Genomic DNA, 20672 nt, shown 5'->3' on the forward strand with positions numbered 1-20672 from the left:
TGGAGAAGAGCTAATGCTTGTGGCCAGAAGGACTTGGAAAACTAATGAGACCTTTGCTGCTTGCTAGGCTTGGAAGGCACCGAAGCAGATGCTGAGCAAGAAGAGCTACACATGAGGATGCTGTATCAGCAACATCAGTGACCATTGGGACCTCCCAGTCATGAAGGGTTCTGCTGAGCTTCTGCAACCATCTCAAGATCCCTGAACCCCATATTTGGCTCCAGCTGGGCAGGAGTGGCAGGAAAGCAAGCAGACAGAGCCTGTACTGAGAGATGGTGGGCTGTTGGAGCTCTGGGGCTGGGGTGGGAGCCCTGTGCTCATCTGCCAGCAGCGAAACTGCAGACAAAGGTAGGGATGAGGGCTGCACAGACAGGACAGGCAGTGGCTGAGAGAGCTCCCAGCATAGCAGCACCAGCAAAAAGGACTTTTGCAGGCTGCACGTAGGGCTCTCTGCAGAAGGTGAGCACACAAGCCCCAAAACACCCAATGGGCCATTTTCTAGCTCCTGAACATCTACTTGCTCGTCTGGGAAATACGTGTAATCCCGAACACACTATGCACTTTCTTTTGTGCTAAGAGCCTTGGCAGGAGCCAGGAGTTCTCACACACAGTCCCATCTCTGCTAGGACCATGTTTCCCAGAACATCCCCTTCAAAAATCTCCCTTTATTAAGAAGAGCCAAACCGCCTGTCACTGCTCCACATGCTGCTCCCATGCCTCTCCCCAAATTCCCTGGGCACCAGCAGGCTCTGCTGCCATGGGCTGGAAAGCACTGAACTCCCAGAAACACCAGCATTAAAAGAAAAGACACTAAAGAAAAGAGAGACAAAGGCAGGAAAGATTTTCTTGCTGGGACCCAGCTGTCTGGCTCAGAGCAAGGCAGGAAAGTAGGATCTGCTGTGCATTCCCACGGCACAGCCGGAATAGCAGGAAAAGGGTAGATTTCACAGCATGAAGACTGAGCCCCATGAACACCAACTCCTTGCTTCTTCCCTTCTGCTTTTTCCCTCCTTCCCTGTCCTTTCTTACAAGTATGGCCTCAGGGATGGACAAAACCCACTGCTCCAGGCAGGAGCATTGGCAGCACCTTCCAAGCACAGCCACAACCAGGCTCCTTCTTCTCACATCTGCTTACCGTATCCAATATTTACATCCTCAGTATGGTTCCCATAAAACAAAACATGAACAACATGATAGTAATAGAGTCTGAGATGTCAGGAAGCCTTACCCACTCCCTGCATGCCAGCCCAGGCAGCTGGAGATCAAAGTTTTCTTATTTGCATACATTTCTTGAAACAATTTGCAGCTAAAAGTCTACTGAGGAGATGCTAACACAGTCCAGGGCTTCTCTCATAGAAACAGGAACCAAGAAACCAGATGTGTCCATTGCTGCCTCCATCTCCAGGTTGCTGAGCAGATGGAGGCATTGGTATCTCCAAAATGGGGAGCTGCTCCATTCCTTCCCTCAACATCCCGCACAGCAGAAGCCTTCTAGGAAACGGTATGAAGGGCTAGACAACCACACATGGCTTCAGCAGGGATGCTCCCCATGGGAGGCGCGGCCTAAGAGGGTCTAAAAGGATTGCTTTTAGTCCTGGATACCCCTAGGCAGGAGAGATGAAAGCCACCTTTAAACTGACCCGTTCAAAGCTATCTCAATCCGGACAGAACCCAGTTGCAGGACTGGAAACATTGACTCAGTTGACTCCAGTCGCTGCTCCCTCATCTGCAGATGCAAAAACACGGCGACGAGGCAAAGGATCACCCCCGGGGGAGCAATGGGACCCGCTTGCACAGAGGCCAGGGGCGGGAGGGGGGTCCCGTTCGTCCCGCCCCGCTCCGCCCCGACGCCGAACGCCGTCGGGGCGGAACGGGGCGGGCCGGGCGGGACCCCCCTCCCGCGATGCCGCCGTGCCGTGTCCCCCCGGCCCGCAGAGCCGCGGCTCGGGGAGAACAAAAGGCAGGAGCGGGAGGAGGCGCGGGGAGGAGGGTAGGCGGCCACGGGGGGGGATAAAAGGCTCAACGGGGACCCCACTCCCTCCTTTCTCGCTTTACCCCATGTCCGATCCCGCTCCGTCGCCCGGCATGGCCCGTCCGCCGCTGCCCGCCGCCGCGTTGCTGGCCGCCGCTCTGCTGCACTGCGCGCCCGCCGCGCCCGCCCGCCGCCACAAGCCGGTGAGTCGGGATCACCCGGTGCCTCCTTTCCCCTCTCCATGATGTCCCCCTTGTCCCGCGGGGAGCATCTCGCTGGACGGGATGAGCCGCCCTCCCTGTCCATCCCCAAATCGCCCTCGGGATGCCGGTAGGGGCGGCGATGCGCTGCTGGGAATCACGGGTGTCCCTGCGGGAGCCACCGCTCCGCGGGCTCCTCTGGGCATGTCCTTTCTGTGGAGCCAGGGAGAAACAGGGATCGGGACAAGGAGTGTTTACGGGAGGACACGGGATCCCCCCTTCCTTTAAAGGCAGCGGAGTTCGCAAAGAAACCCCCCCGCCTGCTGTGCGGGCAGTGCCGAGAAGTTACGGGCAGACGAGGCTCAAGGAGTGAATCCAACGCGCAGCAGAAGGGGAGCAGCAGGGCTCTTTTTTCCTGCATATGCCTGCCAGATCCCAGCACCTGGGATGGAGCTGCGAGCAGCAGGGACTGCTGGAGAGGAGCAGCGAGAGGTTCGGGGGACAAGGAGAAGACAGAGAGCTCCTTGTGCCGGCAATGTGTGTGTGTAATGGGGTTATTATATACACGCGCTTCACTGCTGTGCTATAAAATAATGACAGAGCAAATGCCCGTAGCAGCCCAAGGGGATTAGTTCAGGTTCTGTCGATGGTTTTACTATCAGCTCTGTCATCTGAGTACTTTCTAACTTGGCTGCTAAATATGCTGTGGGCTGGGACTTGGCACAGAGCAGCCTTGGCCCCCAAAGTGCTCATGTTATTCCAAATGACATGTCACTGCACTTGGCTCCGCTCAGCCCCTGAGGAAGGTGAGACTGAGCTCTCGGGTGGTGGTACACTGCACCCCAGTCACCACACTGCTCTGCAGGGTTCATCGTCATCTGAGTGCAGCCAGAGGTGGGCTGGGAGGGCAGAGTTCCACCTGCGGAAAGCTGGAGACCACCGGTTCCTGCAGGATGTTTGTTGGGCTTGCGGGTGCTCCATGCTCTGCTTTGTGCAAGCTGTGAAGCTGCTGCTCCTGCAGGGACCTGCTCAGCCTCTGGTCCTGGTCTTGCTGCCAGCAAGGACCTGTGTGGGATCCCCGGGGAAGGGAGAGCCAGCCCAGGTTTCACACTGCCTGAACTTGGGTCTGGTCCAGCTGTGATGTGCGCTGTTCATCTCTTCGCTCGTGCTCACAGCTGCTGACTGACTGCAGAGGCTGCTGGGGCTCATTTGCCTTGGCCAGTGCCCCTTAAATGGGGGGAAGATACCAAACTGCTGAAGAGCACAGAGTTAATGCAGGGGTCCAGGTCTGCTCAGACTCCTGGTCTGTTTAATCCACCACCATGCTCCTGAAGAAGGTCCCCTCAGCTGGCAGTCTGCTGCCCAGTGATGGTTTCTTCCTCATCCCAGGCTAGTGCATTGTGAGTACTAATACTTTCCTCTTAGCTGGAGTAACTCCAGGTGATGCTCCTTCAGGTATGTTTTGTTCAGGAACACCTTGTGCTCCTGTGTTTCAACAGCCGTGTGGAGCTCAGGGTTTCAGATCAATGTGTGTCACTCGGTCTTTGCAGAGATGGTGGCTGCATTGGTTTGTGGTTGGAGGTGGACAGATGATTTCCTAGCCTTTCAAATAGCAGGTCTCTTATTCCAAATAGCTGCCCTTTTGGGTTCCTTGTCTGGTGTCAAGGCTTCTGAAGGTTATTCTACTGCCTCTGAGGTAAAGCCAGCATTGCAGTGGTTGCTCTCACATATGACATAAGTTGACAGCAGTGCGACCCATTCCTGTCCCGGCTGGGATACGGATGTCAGCACAGAACAGCTGAGGTGGGATTGCTGGGCTGACAGTACCCGGTACCTGTGTTTCTGCCCTCAGCGCTTCTCTACCCTCTTCTTACTAGAGAGCTCTGCCATGTCATTGCATGTTCACTTCTCTGGCTACTTTGAGTCCACACAAAGAGATGTTTCCCTTGTCTAACAGCAGCTGATTTCCTGTCTGGGCACCTTTTGCTGTTGGGTGATGAATGAGAAAGGAGCTGAGGGGCTGAGCTGCGTAAAGAGACTCATGTTCCTAAAAGACAGATAACAGTGACTTCCTCAAGCTGTGCTAGTAGATGGGGTGGACAAGGACAGCACTAGGTGCAGTGCTGCACTGTACATGCTGCACAGTACGTGCTGCACCGTAGCTATTCAGTTCTCCATTAACAAGTCACAGGAGCAGTAAGTGAGGGAGGAAAGAATTGAGGGCTAAAATTTATTTTAAAGCCAGGCTACCCAGGGCAAGTTGCAGAAGGACCTCTGTTCTTTGTAGCAAACCCTGTAGATATCCTTCATTTTTACATTAATGCCTAAAGAAAGAAAGAGAAAACTGAGAGCAGAATACAGGCTGTGTCTGGTGTCCACTGTAAAACTTGAGAACAAAAGATCTGCAGTCCTCAGGGCAGTGCACGCGCAGACAACGAATTCCTGCATTGCTTTCAGCTCCCCAGGGAAATCAAAGTCAGTCCATTTGCTGGGAAACTATCTCTCAGTGGAGAAGTGCTGGGCACCCTCCCAGCTGCCAGCGTAATCTCCTGGGGGCCGTATCCTGCAGGTCTTGCCCTGAGCCCAGCAGGTTCCCCCTTGGAATCACGGTGCTGCCTTCCCCACAGCCCAGGAGCTGGGAGGCCGCTTGCCTTGCTCAGGGCTCAGGCAGCTTCCACAGGAAGGGTTTGATTTGCACTCTTTGGTTTGGCTATTTAAATACTGCATGAGTGTTGGGGTAATTATAGGCATGTTTATTCTTTGCTCTGAGACAGACCTGAGACACATGTAAGCAGTTATTCTCCAGTGGGTTTGTTGTGTTTGTGCTTCTACATGCAACACACGCACACCCTGCATTGTGGCAAGGCTTGGGGTGTGCAGCTGGCAAAGCAGAATGGGGAGGGAGAAGAGAGCAAGAAGCAGAGAAGCACTTTGGGGAGAATCCCCCACTCCAGCTCATGCTGCACTTTACTTGCTTCCCCCATGTGTATCCTGCCCTGGCACCATAACCTGGGGGGCTCAGCAGAGGAAGGGGGCACTTACTCTTTTCCTGCAGGGACTTTTCCCACCAGAGACACTGTCAGCTTTTTCCTACTAATTCCAAATACTCAGACAGGTAAATGAAGGGTTCCTGGATATTCTTACAGTAGGGATGTCTCAGCCTGTAATGTGAATGGCTGTATGTGCTGAGTCTGCACATAACTGTCCAGCAAAATGAAAAGCAGAGCACTTCACAGGTTCACTGAGATCCTGGTGCAGATGAGACCCACAAGGACAGACAGGTGACCAGACTTCCTCCTCTTAGTGGAAATTGGGCAGGTGAGATATGTCACCCTCTGTGAAAATTAGCAGAGGGGGAAAACCCCGCAGACATCTCCAGTAGACTGGGCAGGGGGACAGTGCTTGTCTTGTGGTTTGGAGATCCCAGCCTGCACATCTGAGCAGCATACACTCCCTAGGGGTAGAACATCTCCCCATAGCTCTTGGAGGGGGCTGCGCTGTGCCAGGAGGCCATACACAGTGAGACATGTCCTGGCTGCTGTCTTTGGGCAGTAATAGCTCATTGCTATTACTTGGATGCTATATGTATTACTCAATGCTATACATTGGCTTAGCTTGGATGTAATTGCACAGTGGACAAAACATCCCAACCCTCTTCCTCCTGTGCCTGGAGTGTGCCACATCCTACAGCGGTTTCTTGGTTTCAAGGGGACTTCTAGGTCATGAGATTAAGGGCTCTTGAGACCTTTTGCTCTCCTGGCATCCTGGGGTTTGTTTGCTTTGTAAGTACTTCTGTTTCTGGCAAACTGTTGCTTGGGTGACACCAGCAGCTTGGTTGTGGTGGTGTTGATGGACTACACTCACAAACTGTCACATAATTAAAGTGTCTGGTAATAAAATAGTCCTGCAGTGTTTATTCATTTGCTTTCTCTTGTTACATCAGAGCCTGGGTCTTCTCATTCTGCCTGTGGGCATAAACATTTGCAGTCCATAATGTTTCATGTTCCGTGTTGCTTAGGAAAAATAAACATTTTCCTTTTCTCGTTGCCACCAACAACTACCACCAAATAATCTGGAAACAAACTGTCAGGCCCCAGGAGGTAGTGCTTGATGGTGCCACGGAGTATGGGAAGCAAGCAGAGGGGAACCTCCAACTGTGTATGCATGGCCAGGCGCTGCGGCACCTCCTCTTCGGCCTCGTTTAGCCAAAGCTTGGCCTCAGCCTTTGCATTCTCCCTGCCTCTGTCCGCATGGGACTGCAGCCCAGCATGAAGGAGCCAGTCCTGTAGCAGAAGTGTAAGCAAAGAATTCATAGTTAGAGGGGTTGGGAGACTCTGCCTTGTTCTGGGGGAGGTAGGATCAGTAAATCTGGTGGCTTTGCCTCAGCATTGTTTCCACCGAGTTTCCATTGTTTCCACTAACAGTGCCCTGAGTAGGAGCACGCTTAGCTCGGGGTCTGACCAGACCACAAACATTATCTCTTTCTTGCCATGAAATTTCATCTGCAGCATTAGCACCTTCTGAGGCCAGTCTGCTTCTGGGACACAACCTGACTAAGGTGGAGCTGGCTCCAGTTTTACCACTAACCATCAGCTGTAGCTGCACTTTCAAATCCACCCCCTGCAAATCCATGTTGGGCTGAGAGGCAGGCTGGCCACAAATCCGGCCATGGTACTCCGCATCAGGACGAACAACAGTGCTGATCTCAGGCAGCAACATTGCTGCAGCCTGTTAATGCAGTGTAGAGCTCCTGGGGGGCACAGCAACCCATCAGTGGACAGAAATGGGGTGAGAGAACTATCTTACATGAGAACTGCAGGTGAAAACATCTCTGCTCTCCTTCCCCATGGGTTGAACTAAGGGCAGGAGTGCTCTGAGGTGCAGGCTCAGAGGTGGGAGGAGGATAATGCTACTAGCCAAAGAGGCAGCAAATACCAGTGCCTTGACAAACACTCTGAGTAACAGAGGAAGAAAGCAGGGAGAAATGGAAAAATAGCAGCAGAGGGACAGGGAGGTGGGGAGAAAACCCATGAGATCATCCCCTAGCAGAAGAGGAAGCAGCCCCCAATGACAGGGGAAGTATCCAAGACTGATTTGATTCGCGTTGTAACTTGTCCAGTCACTCCTGTCTGATGGGGAGAGGGGGTCTCCTTTCGTGTCTGTGCTGCAGAAGCAGGCAGGAGCTCAGATAATTAGGTGCACAACAGAGGAGTCAAGTTTAAGTTCAGGGCAGGAAGCTGAGGAGGGACCCAGGCAGAGGAGAGCAGTGGGTTTGCCAGTACCAGGCACTAGCCTCACTCTTGGGGTTACTCTCCACTGTAGCTATGCTGTTGTAGCTGCTTCTCCTCCTGGGAGGCTCTGGAGGGCGAGTGCTGCCCAACATGGTGAGGTTAAAGATGCTCCTGGCTCCTCGGGATGGCTGGGACACTTCCTGGGAAGCTTGGCTGGTGTTCATCTGGCCCCAGCAGACCAGAAGTGATGGCTGCTTGTATCGCAGCACTTGAGGTCTGATAAAGCTGTGAGGAACTGAGTGGGCAGCCTGTACCTCTGCTGTGGTTTCTGCTCTCCCGTGGGATCTGTCCTTTCCCTCCTGTTCCCTCTCAGCTTTTTGTCACAAGGCTGAGGAAGAGGCACTTTCTTTATGAGGAGCTGTGGCCAGCTTGCAGCACAGCCCTCTTTGTGTATAGCTTTGCTCCTCTGCTGTCCTCGCTGCCCTTGAGCCTTGGTTTCAGGCAGCCCCTCTGCACTCATGTTGTGCAGACATTTTACTGCTCAGTCTCTATTGCAAAGCCCTGGCCTCTTCCCTTGGCTAAAATCTGTCTGCTCCATGCACAGCAGCCACCCCTGGCTGTGGGTTATACTGGGAAGGGCAGTGTAAGTGTCTGCACACACTAGCTAGAGACTCCAATCTGGCTCTGTACTCAGCTGGTCTGAATGCCTGCCTTGGGATGCAAGGATGTTCCTTTGCTTTTGTCTTCAGTAATCCTTTCCCCTCTGGTGGTGGGATGGGAGGAGTGAGGATGCCCTGATAGTTACCCAGCAGCCAGTGCCCTCCTCATCCTCTCTACACAGGCCTGTACTAGCTTTAGCAGCAGCACAGCCCTAAGCAAACACCTAAGCATACAGCTGGGACATTATCCCACAGCTTGGGAGAACAAAGCAGGATCTGCCCAGGAGAGGGTGGGTTCAGGGCTGGGTGGGAAGGATGCAACGTTAAGTGAGAGGACATGTTATCTAAGCCTTCAGAAGTGCCTGCAGCGAGGTGTGTCCAGCCAAGGAGACCAAAATCTCCAGCCTGATGTGTCTCCTGAGCATTGTTTGGCAAGTGGTTTCTGCCTGTTACATTTCCCCTTGCTGGCTGTGCCTGCCGTGGCATTTTCCAGGCCTTTCCTGCCATGGTGCTAATGTCAGTGCAGTGACGACAAGGAGAAACTCACTGTTTGTCTAGGGGCACAAGGGGCACAGCGAGCACACGGGGCAGCAGGGCAGGTCTTGCCTCCTGCCTCCACCCAGAGCCATTCAGAGGGCCACACTGTGTCCCCTCAGGGATGGGTCTTGGCAAGGGCAGGCAGGCAGGAGTAGGGAGGGTTCTGCCTAAGGCAAGGTGGGCTTTGGATGGCTGGAAGCTGGGATTCATGCCAGTGACCTTGAGCTAACCAAAGAGGAGAAAGAAAACCTACCTCTTGGCTGCCTCTGAACATGGGATCCCGCAGGGTGAGGAGACAGGCGTTTCCTCCTCTCTGTGCTCCGGATGGGAGGACAGTGATAATCTCCAGTTTATGCCAGTGCCCCCAGCCAATAAGGCAAAAACTGACCTTCCTGGGAGACCAAGGGGATGTGGTTACTATAGCCAAGACAAAAAACCAGGACTAAGACCATCTGGGTCAGCTCAGCTTGCTCACCTACCTGGGCAACTCTTGAGGGTTTCCCAGTGCTCCCAGTTCCACAGTGAGGGCTCTCCCCAGGGTCCATCTCCACTCTCCCCATGAGCTTTGGAGCAGCTGTCCTGCACTTCCTGGTCCTGGGAAATGAGGCACATTCATTACCCTATGTCCTGTAGTGTCAGGACCTGCCTCTGGTGCATATAGGAGCAAGGAGCAGAGTGGCCCTCCAGGCTAGGCTTTCGTGACACAAGTGCCATTATGTGCTTGGCAGAGGGTCTCATCGGGGCTGGAAGCAGTATGTTGGCCAGGACATGAACATTATCAGCCTCTCCTGCTAGCTGTCCTTTGCAAGCAGTAGCTGCCAGCCCAGGCAGGGTGCCAGAGGCTCTTAAAGAGCTCCCCTTGGAGAGACAGGTACCTTGGAGCTGGCTGGGCTCCAGTGTTCAGCAGGTGCAGACTCCCTCGGGACAGGCCAGCTCATACTCCCTCCTTCCACTAAAGCACAGGATGGATTCTCAGTGCCATAGCTGGTGGCTTGGGTAGGCTTTGCTGTTCAGGATGTAAAATGGGCTTCTCCTTTTCACGTGTTGATGGTGTGGTTCCTGTGCTGTGGGGAAACGCGCTGGGACACCAGGATTGTGTCAATGGTTTCTAAGGCAAAGGCTGGCAGCCACCAAAGGTGTCAGGCTGGCTGGGGAGGAGAAGCCAGCAGGCTGGAGTGGTGACAGGCACACAAAAAGCCTGAACTCACACACACACACCGAAACTGCACCTTATGTGACCTCCCTGGCTCCTCTGTCCATCTGTGCATCGCTCAGAGGCACGGGGCCACTGCAGAGCTGGGAGCTCGGTAGCGGAATTAATGCCAAGGGCTTCACACTTCATTCCAGCCCGCATGAATGGGCTCATTGTAGGGAACAGAGTGGTGGCAGCACGCGGATTACACGGCATCATGGCAGCTCTGGCATCATGCCATCCTGACCTTTGCATCCCTGGCAGGGCAGCCCGGAGAGCTGGGCCAGGACGAAGCTCTTCGCAGGGGAAGGAAGGGGACCCCTAAACCCCAGGTCCTCACCCTGGAGCCCTGTGGGATGGAGCCTCCCTGTCTGTTGTATCACTGCTGCATCTCAGCTCTTCCTGCTGCTCAAACACCTTTAAATTTGCTTGCACAGAATCGGGCAAAAAAAGGTCTGTGTTTGGACCTCTGGCTTGGTCAGCATGGTGGGACAGGGAGCAAGCACCTCTCACCCCACATGCCTTACTGCAGGTTGGGGATTACACTTGGGTCATGTTTCATGGTGGCCCCATAGTCCTGCTGTCAGGTGGGGAACCAGTGGAAGTCAGCTAATTAGCATTAATTAATGTTGCCAAGAGGAGCTGTGCTTTTCCAGCTAATCCTGGGAGAGCCCAGGTGATCCTGTCCCCAAGCAGGGTCACGGGTCACCTCTACTCGTGTCCAGGAGGGAATAAAGGATGTGGGGCAAAGGGGGGGAATTTACTCCCTAGTGATTTGTTTCATTCTTGAAGGGTCTGGTTCTCATCCACAACTTGGAAAAGCATTTCCTGCCAGACAGCTGCCGAGGAAAAGTGGACCAAAAATAGCCCAGTGCTTAGGGGGTGCCATGGAATGACACAACACAGTGCCTCCCAGGTGTGACCTGGCTTGGAGCAGCACAGCCCAGGGAATGGAGCATGCTTGTGGGGAGCAGTTGGTGCCCTAGTAGCAGGGGAACAGCCTCAGGCAGAGGTGGAACTCACTGCTGCAGGACTGCTGTGGGCAGACATTCTCCACGCTGCATCAGGACATCTTTTCCCCGTCACTGAAGTTGTGGCTTTGCTTTCCCCTTTTAGGACGTGTCCCGAAAGCATCACACCTGGAAGGAGCAGAGTCCTTGGCTTTCTTCCTTGGTGAACACTGTGGGGACTGGTGTGCCTGTGAAGGGCTTCCCTGTGAGTGCGGATGAGCCGGCGGCGCGCTGGAACCCGCCCCGGTGCGGCGTTCCGGACCTCCCGGTGCTGCCAGACGTACAGAATGGGCGGAACCGGCAGAAGCGATTTGTCCTCTCCGGTGGGCGCTGGGACAAGACCGATCTCACCTACAAGTAAGAGACTTCAAAACGGGGAGTCAAGCTGGTTTGCTTCTCTCTCTCCCAAGACCTCTCAGTCTGATGGCCTTCGGAGTGCGGCACGTTTTGATGTGACCAGAGGGCAGCCAGGGAACAGGGGAGCCGCACACTGAACCACCAGCAGCATTGCACCCAGCACCTCCACATCCCCTCATGCACACACTGCCATAAACACAGCTGCCCACCCACCCCTGGCCAAACACATTCTGCATCACCCCTCAGTCAGTCCCTTGTGCATTAACACCCCTGTGCATTCCCGTCCCTACATCAAACCAAGCTGAGCCTCCACCACCAGCCTTCTCCTGCCGTGCCTTTGCCCCCACAGCCACGCCGCCATGGGCTCACCTCACAGTTTATTTTACAAAGTCCTTTTTATTCAGCTGCTATTGATGTTCCCATAAACACAACTTCAATGTGAAGTTTTGCCCTGATCACCCAACACATCCTCAATTGCGAATCTGCTGAGCAGGCTTGCAGGAGGGTTGTGCTGCCTCCCCAGTTGCCCACATGGGCATGAGTGGAGAAGTGAGCACACTCGTATGGACCTTGACAGCATGTCATTCATCTTTGGTTTAATTAAATGCAGGAGACAGTTCCTCATAGTATTAGGGGGCTGTAGGTAACAGAAAGGTGTCTTCATTTTTTTTGGTCAGCTGTGTTAAAGAAAGAACCACAGCAGAGACTAACACACCGCATTACTGTTAATGGAAGGGAAAGCAAGCTCCCTCTGTGGCCTTACAGTCCTTACAGACCTTACAGTCTGCTTAGGAGGGCAGAAGATGCAGCAGCTGCTCTGGGTGAGCCCAGTTTCCAGGGGCATAAATGCAGAGATTGAGAAGTAGAGATCACATCACACCACCTGCAGGCACCTCTGTGGGGTGGGCTCATGGAGACAGACCTGGAAAATGCTGCAGCACTTCAGCAAAACACAGCTCTGCAAAGCTCTCCAGAAAGCTCACCTCTGGCCCACCAGCCCGAGGGTTTCAACGCTGATAGGACTTGTCTGTTACACATGCTGCTTGGAAGGGGGTGCTGGAGCAGTGCTCATATGGATTGGAGATGTTCTGGTGCTGAGATAGAGTGGCACTGATCCTACAGCTAGCGTCTTCATGACAGAGTGTGCATGGGACAGCACATGGTGCTCTCGTCATCCAGTGTCTGTTGCCTTTCAGAATCATCAGGTTCCCATGGCAACTTGTAAAGTCTAAAGTGAGAAGGACCATTGAGGAAGCTTTGCAAGTCTGGAGTGACGTGACACCGCTGACCTTCACTGAGGTGCAGGAGGGACGGGCTGACATCGTCATCGATTTCACAAGGTGAGCAGGGTGGGCAGCAGCACCCTCCTCACAGACAGAGAAGACCCCAAGCCTCTAACCAGAGCGGAGGGCCACCATCACACAACTTTCAGCTCATGTTTCTGCTTTCAGAGACTGGGATGTTTTTGGTTTTGGTACTTTTTGTCAGTTGTGGCTGCTTGGTGGAAGTGCAGCTGTCCCATGCTGGCTGTGCACAGCACCGTTACTGATCGTTCATTAATTTTCGTGGTACATTTACATTTCTCTGCCCACGGGCTGTTTTCTTAAGCGTTTGTTTTGACTTTCCATCTTTGGATCCTCCATCCTGTCCCTTGATGGAACAACGTAACTGTCTGCCCAAAGACAAATATAATTTCTTGGTTAAATGGATTTTGGCTCCTGGCCTGAAATTCACTTTTGGCAAAATACGCATGGGGGCAAAGACTTCCCTCTGCTGCGTGTTTGCACAGAGCTAATAAAGGCAGTGGAGACGGTCCAAGCAGTGATGTGGTTTGCATACTGTGTATTTGCCTGTGCCTCCCTCAGCTCTCTGAAGTGGCTGCATCTCTCACAGGTTTCCTTCATTAGTCAACAGAGGGCTTGGCTTGAGTGAGGACATGAGGATTTGGCTGGGTTTGCTGCCAGCTGCCCCTCTGCATCCCCCCACCACTCAATTGTGCCAACTTAATCTTAGCTTGAACAGTCACCTCCTTAATTCTTTAGGCTCTACAGTCAGCTTTGGGCTGGAAGCTGAACAGGGGGAGGAGAGAAACATCCCTGAGAAAACATATAAACTCCCCAGGGATTGGTGTGACCAAGCTCAGCTTCCTCAGTGCCCAGAACTGGGTTTGTGGCAATCGGAAGGGCTCTGAGCAGTTGATCTGGACTTGCAGGATGAACTTGGGTTGGGAGTGAGAGCTGCTGTCCCCTCGCAATGGCTTCCCACCTTTGGCCATACGATGCTGTTCACTGCAGGTACATGGCTGTTTATCTGAAGTGCAACGTGCCTTCCCTCCAGGTACTGGCACGGAGACAACCTGCCTTTTGACGGGCCTGGAGGGATCCTGGCACACGCATTCTTCCCCAAGACACACCGGGAGGGAGATGTCCATTTTGACTATGACGAGACCTGGACGATTGGGAACAACCTGGGTACGGTACTGTTTCAGGGGGAGCTGTGGATGCTCCAGGATGCTTAACAGTGCACTTGGAAATGATTCCATTGTGGTGTGAGCAGGAGCCCTGTAAAACTGAGAGGCAACAATCATTTTTGTGGTGTACACTGTTGTCTCCCACCACTTACAAGTCTACTGTTAGTATTCAGGTCTTCCCTTGTTATCTTTCAGCCACAGCAATGCCTGTGTCTGGCACCAGGATCTTGGCTTCCCCGTGGGCTCCTCCTGTTCCTTGCGGGGGGAACAAGAGAGGTGACTCCTCTGCCACTGGGGATTGCACCCGGCATTGGCAGGAGCCATTAGAAATAAAGTAGGGAAAGGATGAAGGCAAATGGAGGCTCAAGCATGGGGTGACACAGTTGTCTTCCAAAGGACAGTCTCAGCCCCAGTCCCTGCATGCACTGTTCACCATCTGCTCTCAAACAAGTCCATAAAGGGAAACTGCCCAGGCTCCACCTCTGTGTCCCTGTGGCCTGGGAATGCTCTGACCATAAACACCACCACATCGAGTCAGGACTCTTTTTTCCCCTTTTTTTTTTTTTCCCTTTTGCTAATAATAGATCAAGCTGGTAGCTCTGTGCTGGGGCACTCAGAGTCTAGTGTCACAGTATCTCATGAGATACTGCAGCACCGCCTGGGACCACCTGGATCAGTGCCCAAAGCATTAGTTTCTGCAAGACCCACCAAAATTAACTCAGATCAGGCCCTCCTCCTCCTCCTTCCCGGTTTACCTGCAGGGGCAAAAAACAATCACAAAGCCCAAGTTAACCCCCTGCCTCTCTCTCGAGTTTCCCAAACATTTTGCCCATGTTGGTGTTCAGGGCTCAGATGGGCTTCCCAGAAGTTGATGGCATTGTCAATTGTACAGCAACTTGGCTCTCTGCACGGGGCACAGGACCCTGCCCATGCTGACCCAAAACAAGAACCACAGAGCACCAGACCTCTCTGCAGAAGCATTTCTGCTCCTGAGGAAGGGTGGGCTCTGCCTTTTCTCACCCTCTGTTGGGGCTGCCTGTGTTGTTGAAGAATTTCCTACATTCTCCCACAGTGTTGGAGGCAAACCAGGAACTTAAAATGGATGCCAGTTCCCATCGGAATCCAGCCTTATTCCATAGCCTTTTTTCCCCCCTATATCTTCCATAAATAAATATCGTAAAAGCTCTTTGCAGCTAATTGCCATTTAATATGCTGAAAAGAGCTTTACAATATAAACATGGATAAATCCTTGACTCAGTTCTGAGTGAGAAGGGGAAATTCTTAGCCTCATTTTACAGGTAGGAAACCAGAAGTACAAGGAGGGCTGAGATGTGCCCTGGGGTCACCCCAGAGCTGAGCAGGACACGGTACTTCACATAGAGGACCTGTGAGGGACACAGGGATGCTCCCAACACTGCTCCTTCAGGCGTGCTGTTGTTCACCTCCCCCTGACAATCTGACAACAGCACAGCTGATCTGCCAACACTGGAAAGCATCAAGTGAGGAGCCTGCCAAGCTAAACACGGTGTCTGAGAGTTTGTAATAAATCACTGACACAGAAATCCCACTTTCTCAGCTGACCTACATGTGTCGATTTAATTGGGTCAGTGCTGTGCAAATTCATCAGTTCAATATAAAGCTGAACAACAACAGGGGCTCACCTTCCCCTCCACCCTTCCTGGGCGTTCCTCCCAGCTGCATCACCCCTGCCCCATCCCGTCCCATCCTGTCCTGGTGCTGAGAAGTGACCTGCTCCTCTGGAGCCAGCGGGGAAATCCTGCTTGGAGCAGTGAGGCTGCCTGACTCACATCCCTGCCTTTCCCATCAATTGGGCTGCAGCTTGGAGGATTTCTGGCTGACAGAGAGTGAATGAATAAGCTGGGACTTGTCAAAAACCAGCCTCCGCTCACAGGCTGTGCTGCTTAATATGCCTGTCTTCCAGCTTTCCCTGAAATCTATCAACTTCAAAAAGGATCCATTAGAAGCTAAACACCACCTGCCAAATGACACATTTTTTCACACTGAAATCCACTTCACCACCTCCCCCTCCTTTTCTAGGTGCTCCAAGGTCATGTATTCCTAAAGCATGATCTCCCATAAATCTACTTCAGTCTGGTGAAGAAGGCCCAGGACTTGACACTGGATAATTTTTTACAGATTTATTTCTAAACGTCACCTTCTCGACACAGTCCAGTCCACACACAAGCAATAAATGAGCTCCCTCTGCTGTCTGTGACAACAGCCATTAGCAAGTTTTAATCCCAGAGGGTTCAGTGGATGTGATCTAAATGGGACCTGATGCACTACAGCTGTAGACAACTGCTGGGTGGACAACATCCAATCTTACCACCCCTCCACCTATATCTATGAGCAAGACTTCCTTCTCTGTGCAAATCTCTCCTTTCCAAAAGTGCACAGAGCATTCTTTTCTTCCTGCTAGCCGATGAGGTGCAGGAGCCCCTGGCGACAGAATTGCAAATTACCAACATGCCCAGGCTAATATCTGAGTGTATGAATTCACTCAGGTGCTCCTAAAACAGTGGATCCATTAATTATGCCCTTTTACTCCTTAGAAAAACACAAACACAGTGTAGAGCTACACAGGGAAAGTGCAGGAACAACCACCTGGGAGCACCGTAGTGAGGCAGATTTCTCTTTCCCTGTGTTAGACTTCTACAGCAATGGCTGGTAGTTGGTAGAAGTGAGCCTGGGAGGCAGGCGTCCCACACACAAGCAGGGAAAAGCATCTCCCATCTTTTCCCTTTGCAGGCACTGACCTCCTGCAAGTGGCTGCTCATGAGTTTGGCCACGTCCTGGGCCTGCAGCACACGGCTGTCTCCAAGTCACTCATGTCTCCTTTCTACATCTTCCGCTACCCGCTGAGCCTGAGCGAGGATGACAAGCAAGGTATCCAGTACCTCTATGGGAAACCCAAACTGGATCCTGCCCCAACCCCAACTCAGCCAGCAGAGCTGCCCCAGGCAGGCCTTGAAACCAATGAGATCACCAACGTGGAGGTGAGTGAGCAGGTTGTGTGTCCTCCTTTAACACCACAGCTGGGGCTGTCCTCACCAAGAGGCCAGCAGCAGGCTTACGTGTGGTTTGGTGTCTGTCTTCCACCCATGCGTTGAGCCCAGGTCTGGACCCCACACTGGCACTGCCAGCCAGGCTGGGGTGTTGGAACTAGATGATCTCAAGGTCCTTTCCAACCCTAACTATTCTATGATTCTATGTGCGGGGAGGGAATCTTTGGGCAGCACATGCCCAGCCAACACTGGCTGAAAGTGGGACAGTTGCCTGGGCATGGGGGCTTCCCGTGCACTGAACCAGGAGGGCTCCCAGGAGCCCCTCACCTGACAGGCCGTGCTTTGGCAGGCGGTGCAGCCCGACGCCTGCGACACAGCTTTCGACGCCGCGTCCACCATCCGAGGGGAGCTCTTCTTCTTCAAGTCCCGCTATGTGTGGCGGCTTCGAGCGGGAAGGCTGCAGGACGGCTACCCAGCTCTGGCCTCCCGCCACTGGCAGGGGATCCCCAGCTCTGTCGATGCCACCTTCGAGGACCCTCTGGGCAATATCTGGTTTTTCCAAGGTAAGAGCTGGACTGGGATCAGACAGCTCAGAAGTGCATCTCCTTTACTTAGGGGTATTCAGGACCCAACAAGTTCCTGGGAGGATAAACCTTCTGGGCATCCTCAGCAATCCAGTGATCCTTGTTATTTGTTTCTTTCTCTGTTTAAACTTTTTAGCAGATATTGTCACTTTTATACACAGCCACAATATCTCATTCTCCTCTGGAACACAAACATTTGTTTTGAGGCTTTGCCCTGGCAATGCTGCTGGCAGAAGAGCTCCATCTTCCTGGCTGTCCTGGTAATCGCTGCCAGAAGAGAAACCTCAGGCAGCTTCACTGGTTGTGAAACTCCTGCGCCTGTGCCCCAAGGCCCTGCATCTTTTCTGCTCCTCAGAGACCAGCATGTGGAGCTTTTCTAGTGCCCCAAGACCAAATGAGCCTACAGGGAGTCTGTGTGTGGAAGCAGACAACCTCCGGCCGCCACAGGGATTAAAAACCCATGGCGGGGGCAAACCTCCAGCTGGCTGCCTCTGGAGTTCAAGGCCAACAACAAACCCTGTTAAAGAAAACGGCTCCACTGTTTTCTTTAATGCTCTTTCCAAGTGTAAATTTAATAGCAAGGATGCAGAATGAGGAAGGTACCCAGGTGCCCTGGATGTGCATGCCCTGTCTGCACGCCATGAGCACCAGAAGGCACATCATGGGGCTCTGTAGGCAGTGCTCCTGCGTAAACAGGTCACTTAGCACCTGACCTGCACACAAGGACTTACAGTGCTAAAATTGTCAGGCTCCTACCATGAGTTAAAATGAGATAAGGGGAAAGTATTACATGCCATAGAGTAATTACAGAGATTGCCATTTTAACCTAATCTGGCAATAAGCTTCCAGTCTCTATTTCAGCTTGGCAATTCTTCCTGGTTTCTATAGCTTGCTCCTCTACAGTCGCATGCCCCCTTTATGTCTGTGCATGCCCACATACATTCTCCAAGCATGGAGTTTGCAGGGTGGAGGCTGGTCCCTCCAGCCAAGTCTTTCATTATAACTTCCACAGATAGAGAAAAGGCATTTGCTAAAATAGTCCTGCTCATCCCACCGCTGACACTCTCTGTGTTGGACTGAGGTGGGAAGTCAACTCTCTGCACTGACAGCATCTGTCAGTGACAGTGTCCATGACACTGGTGGGGTTTTTGCCTCTCAGGCACAGCTTCCCCTGGGAACTCTGCCAAGGCACCAGCTCCAGTTGTCCATTTCACTGCCAAATTATTAGATACAAAAAGAGCTTCTGACCCTTTGTCTCCCTTTTCTGTCTCCTCACCAGATTCTCAGTACTGGATTTATGATGGTGAGAGACGGGTATCTGGTCCCACTCCAATTGTGGAGCTGGGCCTCCCTGCATCCCCTGTACAGGCAGCTCTGGTGTGGGGGGCTGAGAAGAACAAAATCTACATCTTCGGTGGAGGCAACTACTGGCGCTTCCACCCTCACACACGCCAGGTGGACAACATCTACCCTCGGACCATGGCTGACTGGCGCGGTGTCCCTCAGGAGATCGACGCAGCTTTTCAGGATGAGTTTGGTCAGTGCGGCAGGGACATGGCCTGCTCTGGGGCTTTGTCATTATTAATTGCAACATTCAACAGTTAAGTGTCCGACAGAGAGAATTCAAACTTTGACAAAGAAGTGGTCACAGAGTCCTACCCAGAGAAAGTGGTAGAGGACAGAGAAAGTGATGAGAGGACAGCAGAGATGCTTCACTTCAGCCTCAGCAGCTCTCCTGAATGAACAAGCTGCTTTTGGTATTGGCTAGTTCTCCCAGATATGTCCCATTCTGAGTGAAGACAGTATGTCAGTGCCGCAGAAACACTGCGCACAGGCAGGGTGCTTGGGATGACAGGGGCAGTGACTGCCTCTTTCCTTCAAAAGGATGAGGTGGAACGGCTCCCCGCTGCTTCCAGAGCCTAAATCCAAGGGCTACTTCCCTGCAGTAACCGATGCAGCAGGTCTTCACAAGCTCCCTGTCATCGGCCCTGTTCAGATCCTAGACACCCTCTGCTCACTCAGGGCCAGGTCACCACATGGGTACTAGGAACCACCAGCAATATAAAATAAAATCCACCCTGTTTATTCTCCTGTCAAAACTAAAGCAGCGTGAAAGAACAGTGTAAGCCACAAGCCTGGGTTCAAGTGCGATGAATCTAGCAGCATCTCCTGCCTCTTCCAGGTTCTCTTTTGGTACTGCACATGCTGCAGAGTGTCAGCTCGGGAAGAGCTCTGCGCCATGCAGACCCTGTCTGTTCTAACCCTTCCTCTCCCACCCACAGGTTTTGCCTATTTCCTGAGAGGCCGAGATTACTGGAAGTTCGATCCAGTGCAGGTGAAGGTGCTGGAGGGCTACCCACGCCAGATCAGCCAGGACTTCTTCAGCTGTGTGCCTTCCTCCAACTCCTTCAGATGAGGGGGATGCCTGCGTCCTCCACACTCCCCTTTCATCACCCTTACACCAGTAGCCACAAAGAGGGTTCCCTCTGCCATTAGTGGCTTCCTTCCAGGCACAGCATCTGACACAACAAACTCTGTCACAAGTGACAAAGTCTGCTCCTCTCCAGTTCCAGCAGCCCCAGCTTCAGTTGCTATCAATGTAAAAGCATCTGCCATGTTCTTTTCAGGCAAGAACAGCCACTAAATCCTTAATGTGGCCATACTCTTCTAGCAATAGCATCCCAAAAGCCATCAAGCCAGCCTGGAACAGGATTACACTCTCCTAAGTAACCCGGACCCCATCCTGTAGAGCTGATCCGATGGCATTTCCTATGTTTACACAGCTCACAACAGCAGCCCTTTGCCGCACCAGACATTGGCCAGGAGGGAGGAGGGTTTCCACTGAGACACTCCCTTGGCAGCGGCCAGAGGCTTTGAAGGACACTGACTGTACCTGCGGAGGAGCGCAGACGTGTGGCTGCTGCCAGGGTCACTGCACTGGGACTGCAGCGGTGACCGCCAGACCCTGCCGCAGCCCTACTCCCGGTTTTATGTTGTATGACTAGTACGCGTTAGGATTTTATACTGATTTGTATATAGACAAGGGCCCCCCCTTCCTTCCACGGTGCTGGGTGCCAGTGCTGGACACTGCCCCGTTGCTCCCTGGGCTAGTACGGAGCTCGGGTCCCCATCCCGGGTAGCTCACACGCCGCTGGTCCCAGTCCGCCCGGGGCTGACACCGCACGCCCTCATTGCTACATGACCTTGTGCCAAAACCCCAAAGGCGCTGCGGCCGGTTTCTTCCCTTCCACCGCACCCGTGCCCTTCGCCGTTCCCGCCCGGGGGACCCGCTGGAGTCACCGCAGCGAGCGGGCCGGTATCGCGGAGAGTGATCCCCGGTACCAGTCATACCGCTTACAAGAGCGGCTGTAAGCGCCCGTCCCCCGCGCCCTGCCTGTATTTAAGTGTCAATAAACCGCCTCTTTCCTAAGCAC

General features: G+C 53.0%; 1 protein-coding gene across 1 annotated transcript; it reads left to right on the plus strand.

The window, feature by feature from the left end:
• The first annotated feature begins 1858 nt into the window (after positions 1-1858).
• MMP11 (matrix metallopeptidase 11) lies at positions 1859-20668 on the plus strand. The gene is made up of 8 exons (XM_030500303.1): positions 1859-2175; positions 10908-11158; positions 12355-12498; positions 13496-13629; positions 16398-16645; positions 17004-17217; positions 18518-18775; positions 19521-20668. Exons 1-8 carry the CDS (start codon positions 2059-2061, stop codon positions 19652-19654), a joined length of 1500 nt encoding a protein of 499 aa, XP_030356163.1. The 5' UTR covers positions 1859-2058; the 3' UTR covers positions 19655-20668.
• The last annotated feature ends 4 nt before the right edge of the window (positions 20669-20672 follow it).

This window comes from Strigops habroptila, chromosome 11 (genome assembly GCF_004027225.2).
Source record: "Strigops habroptila isolate Jane chromosome 11, bStrHab1.2.pri, whole genome shotgun sequence".
NCBI classification, from domain to species: domain Eukaryota; kingdom Metazoa; phylum Chordata; class Aves; order Psittaciformes; family Psittacidae; genus Strigops; species Strigops habroptila.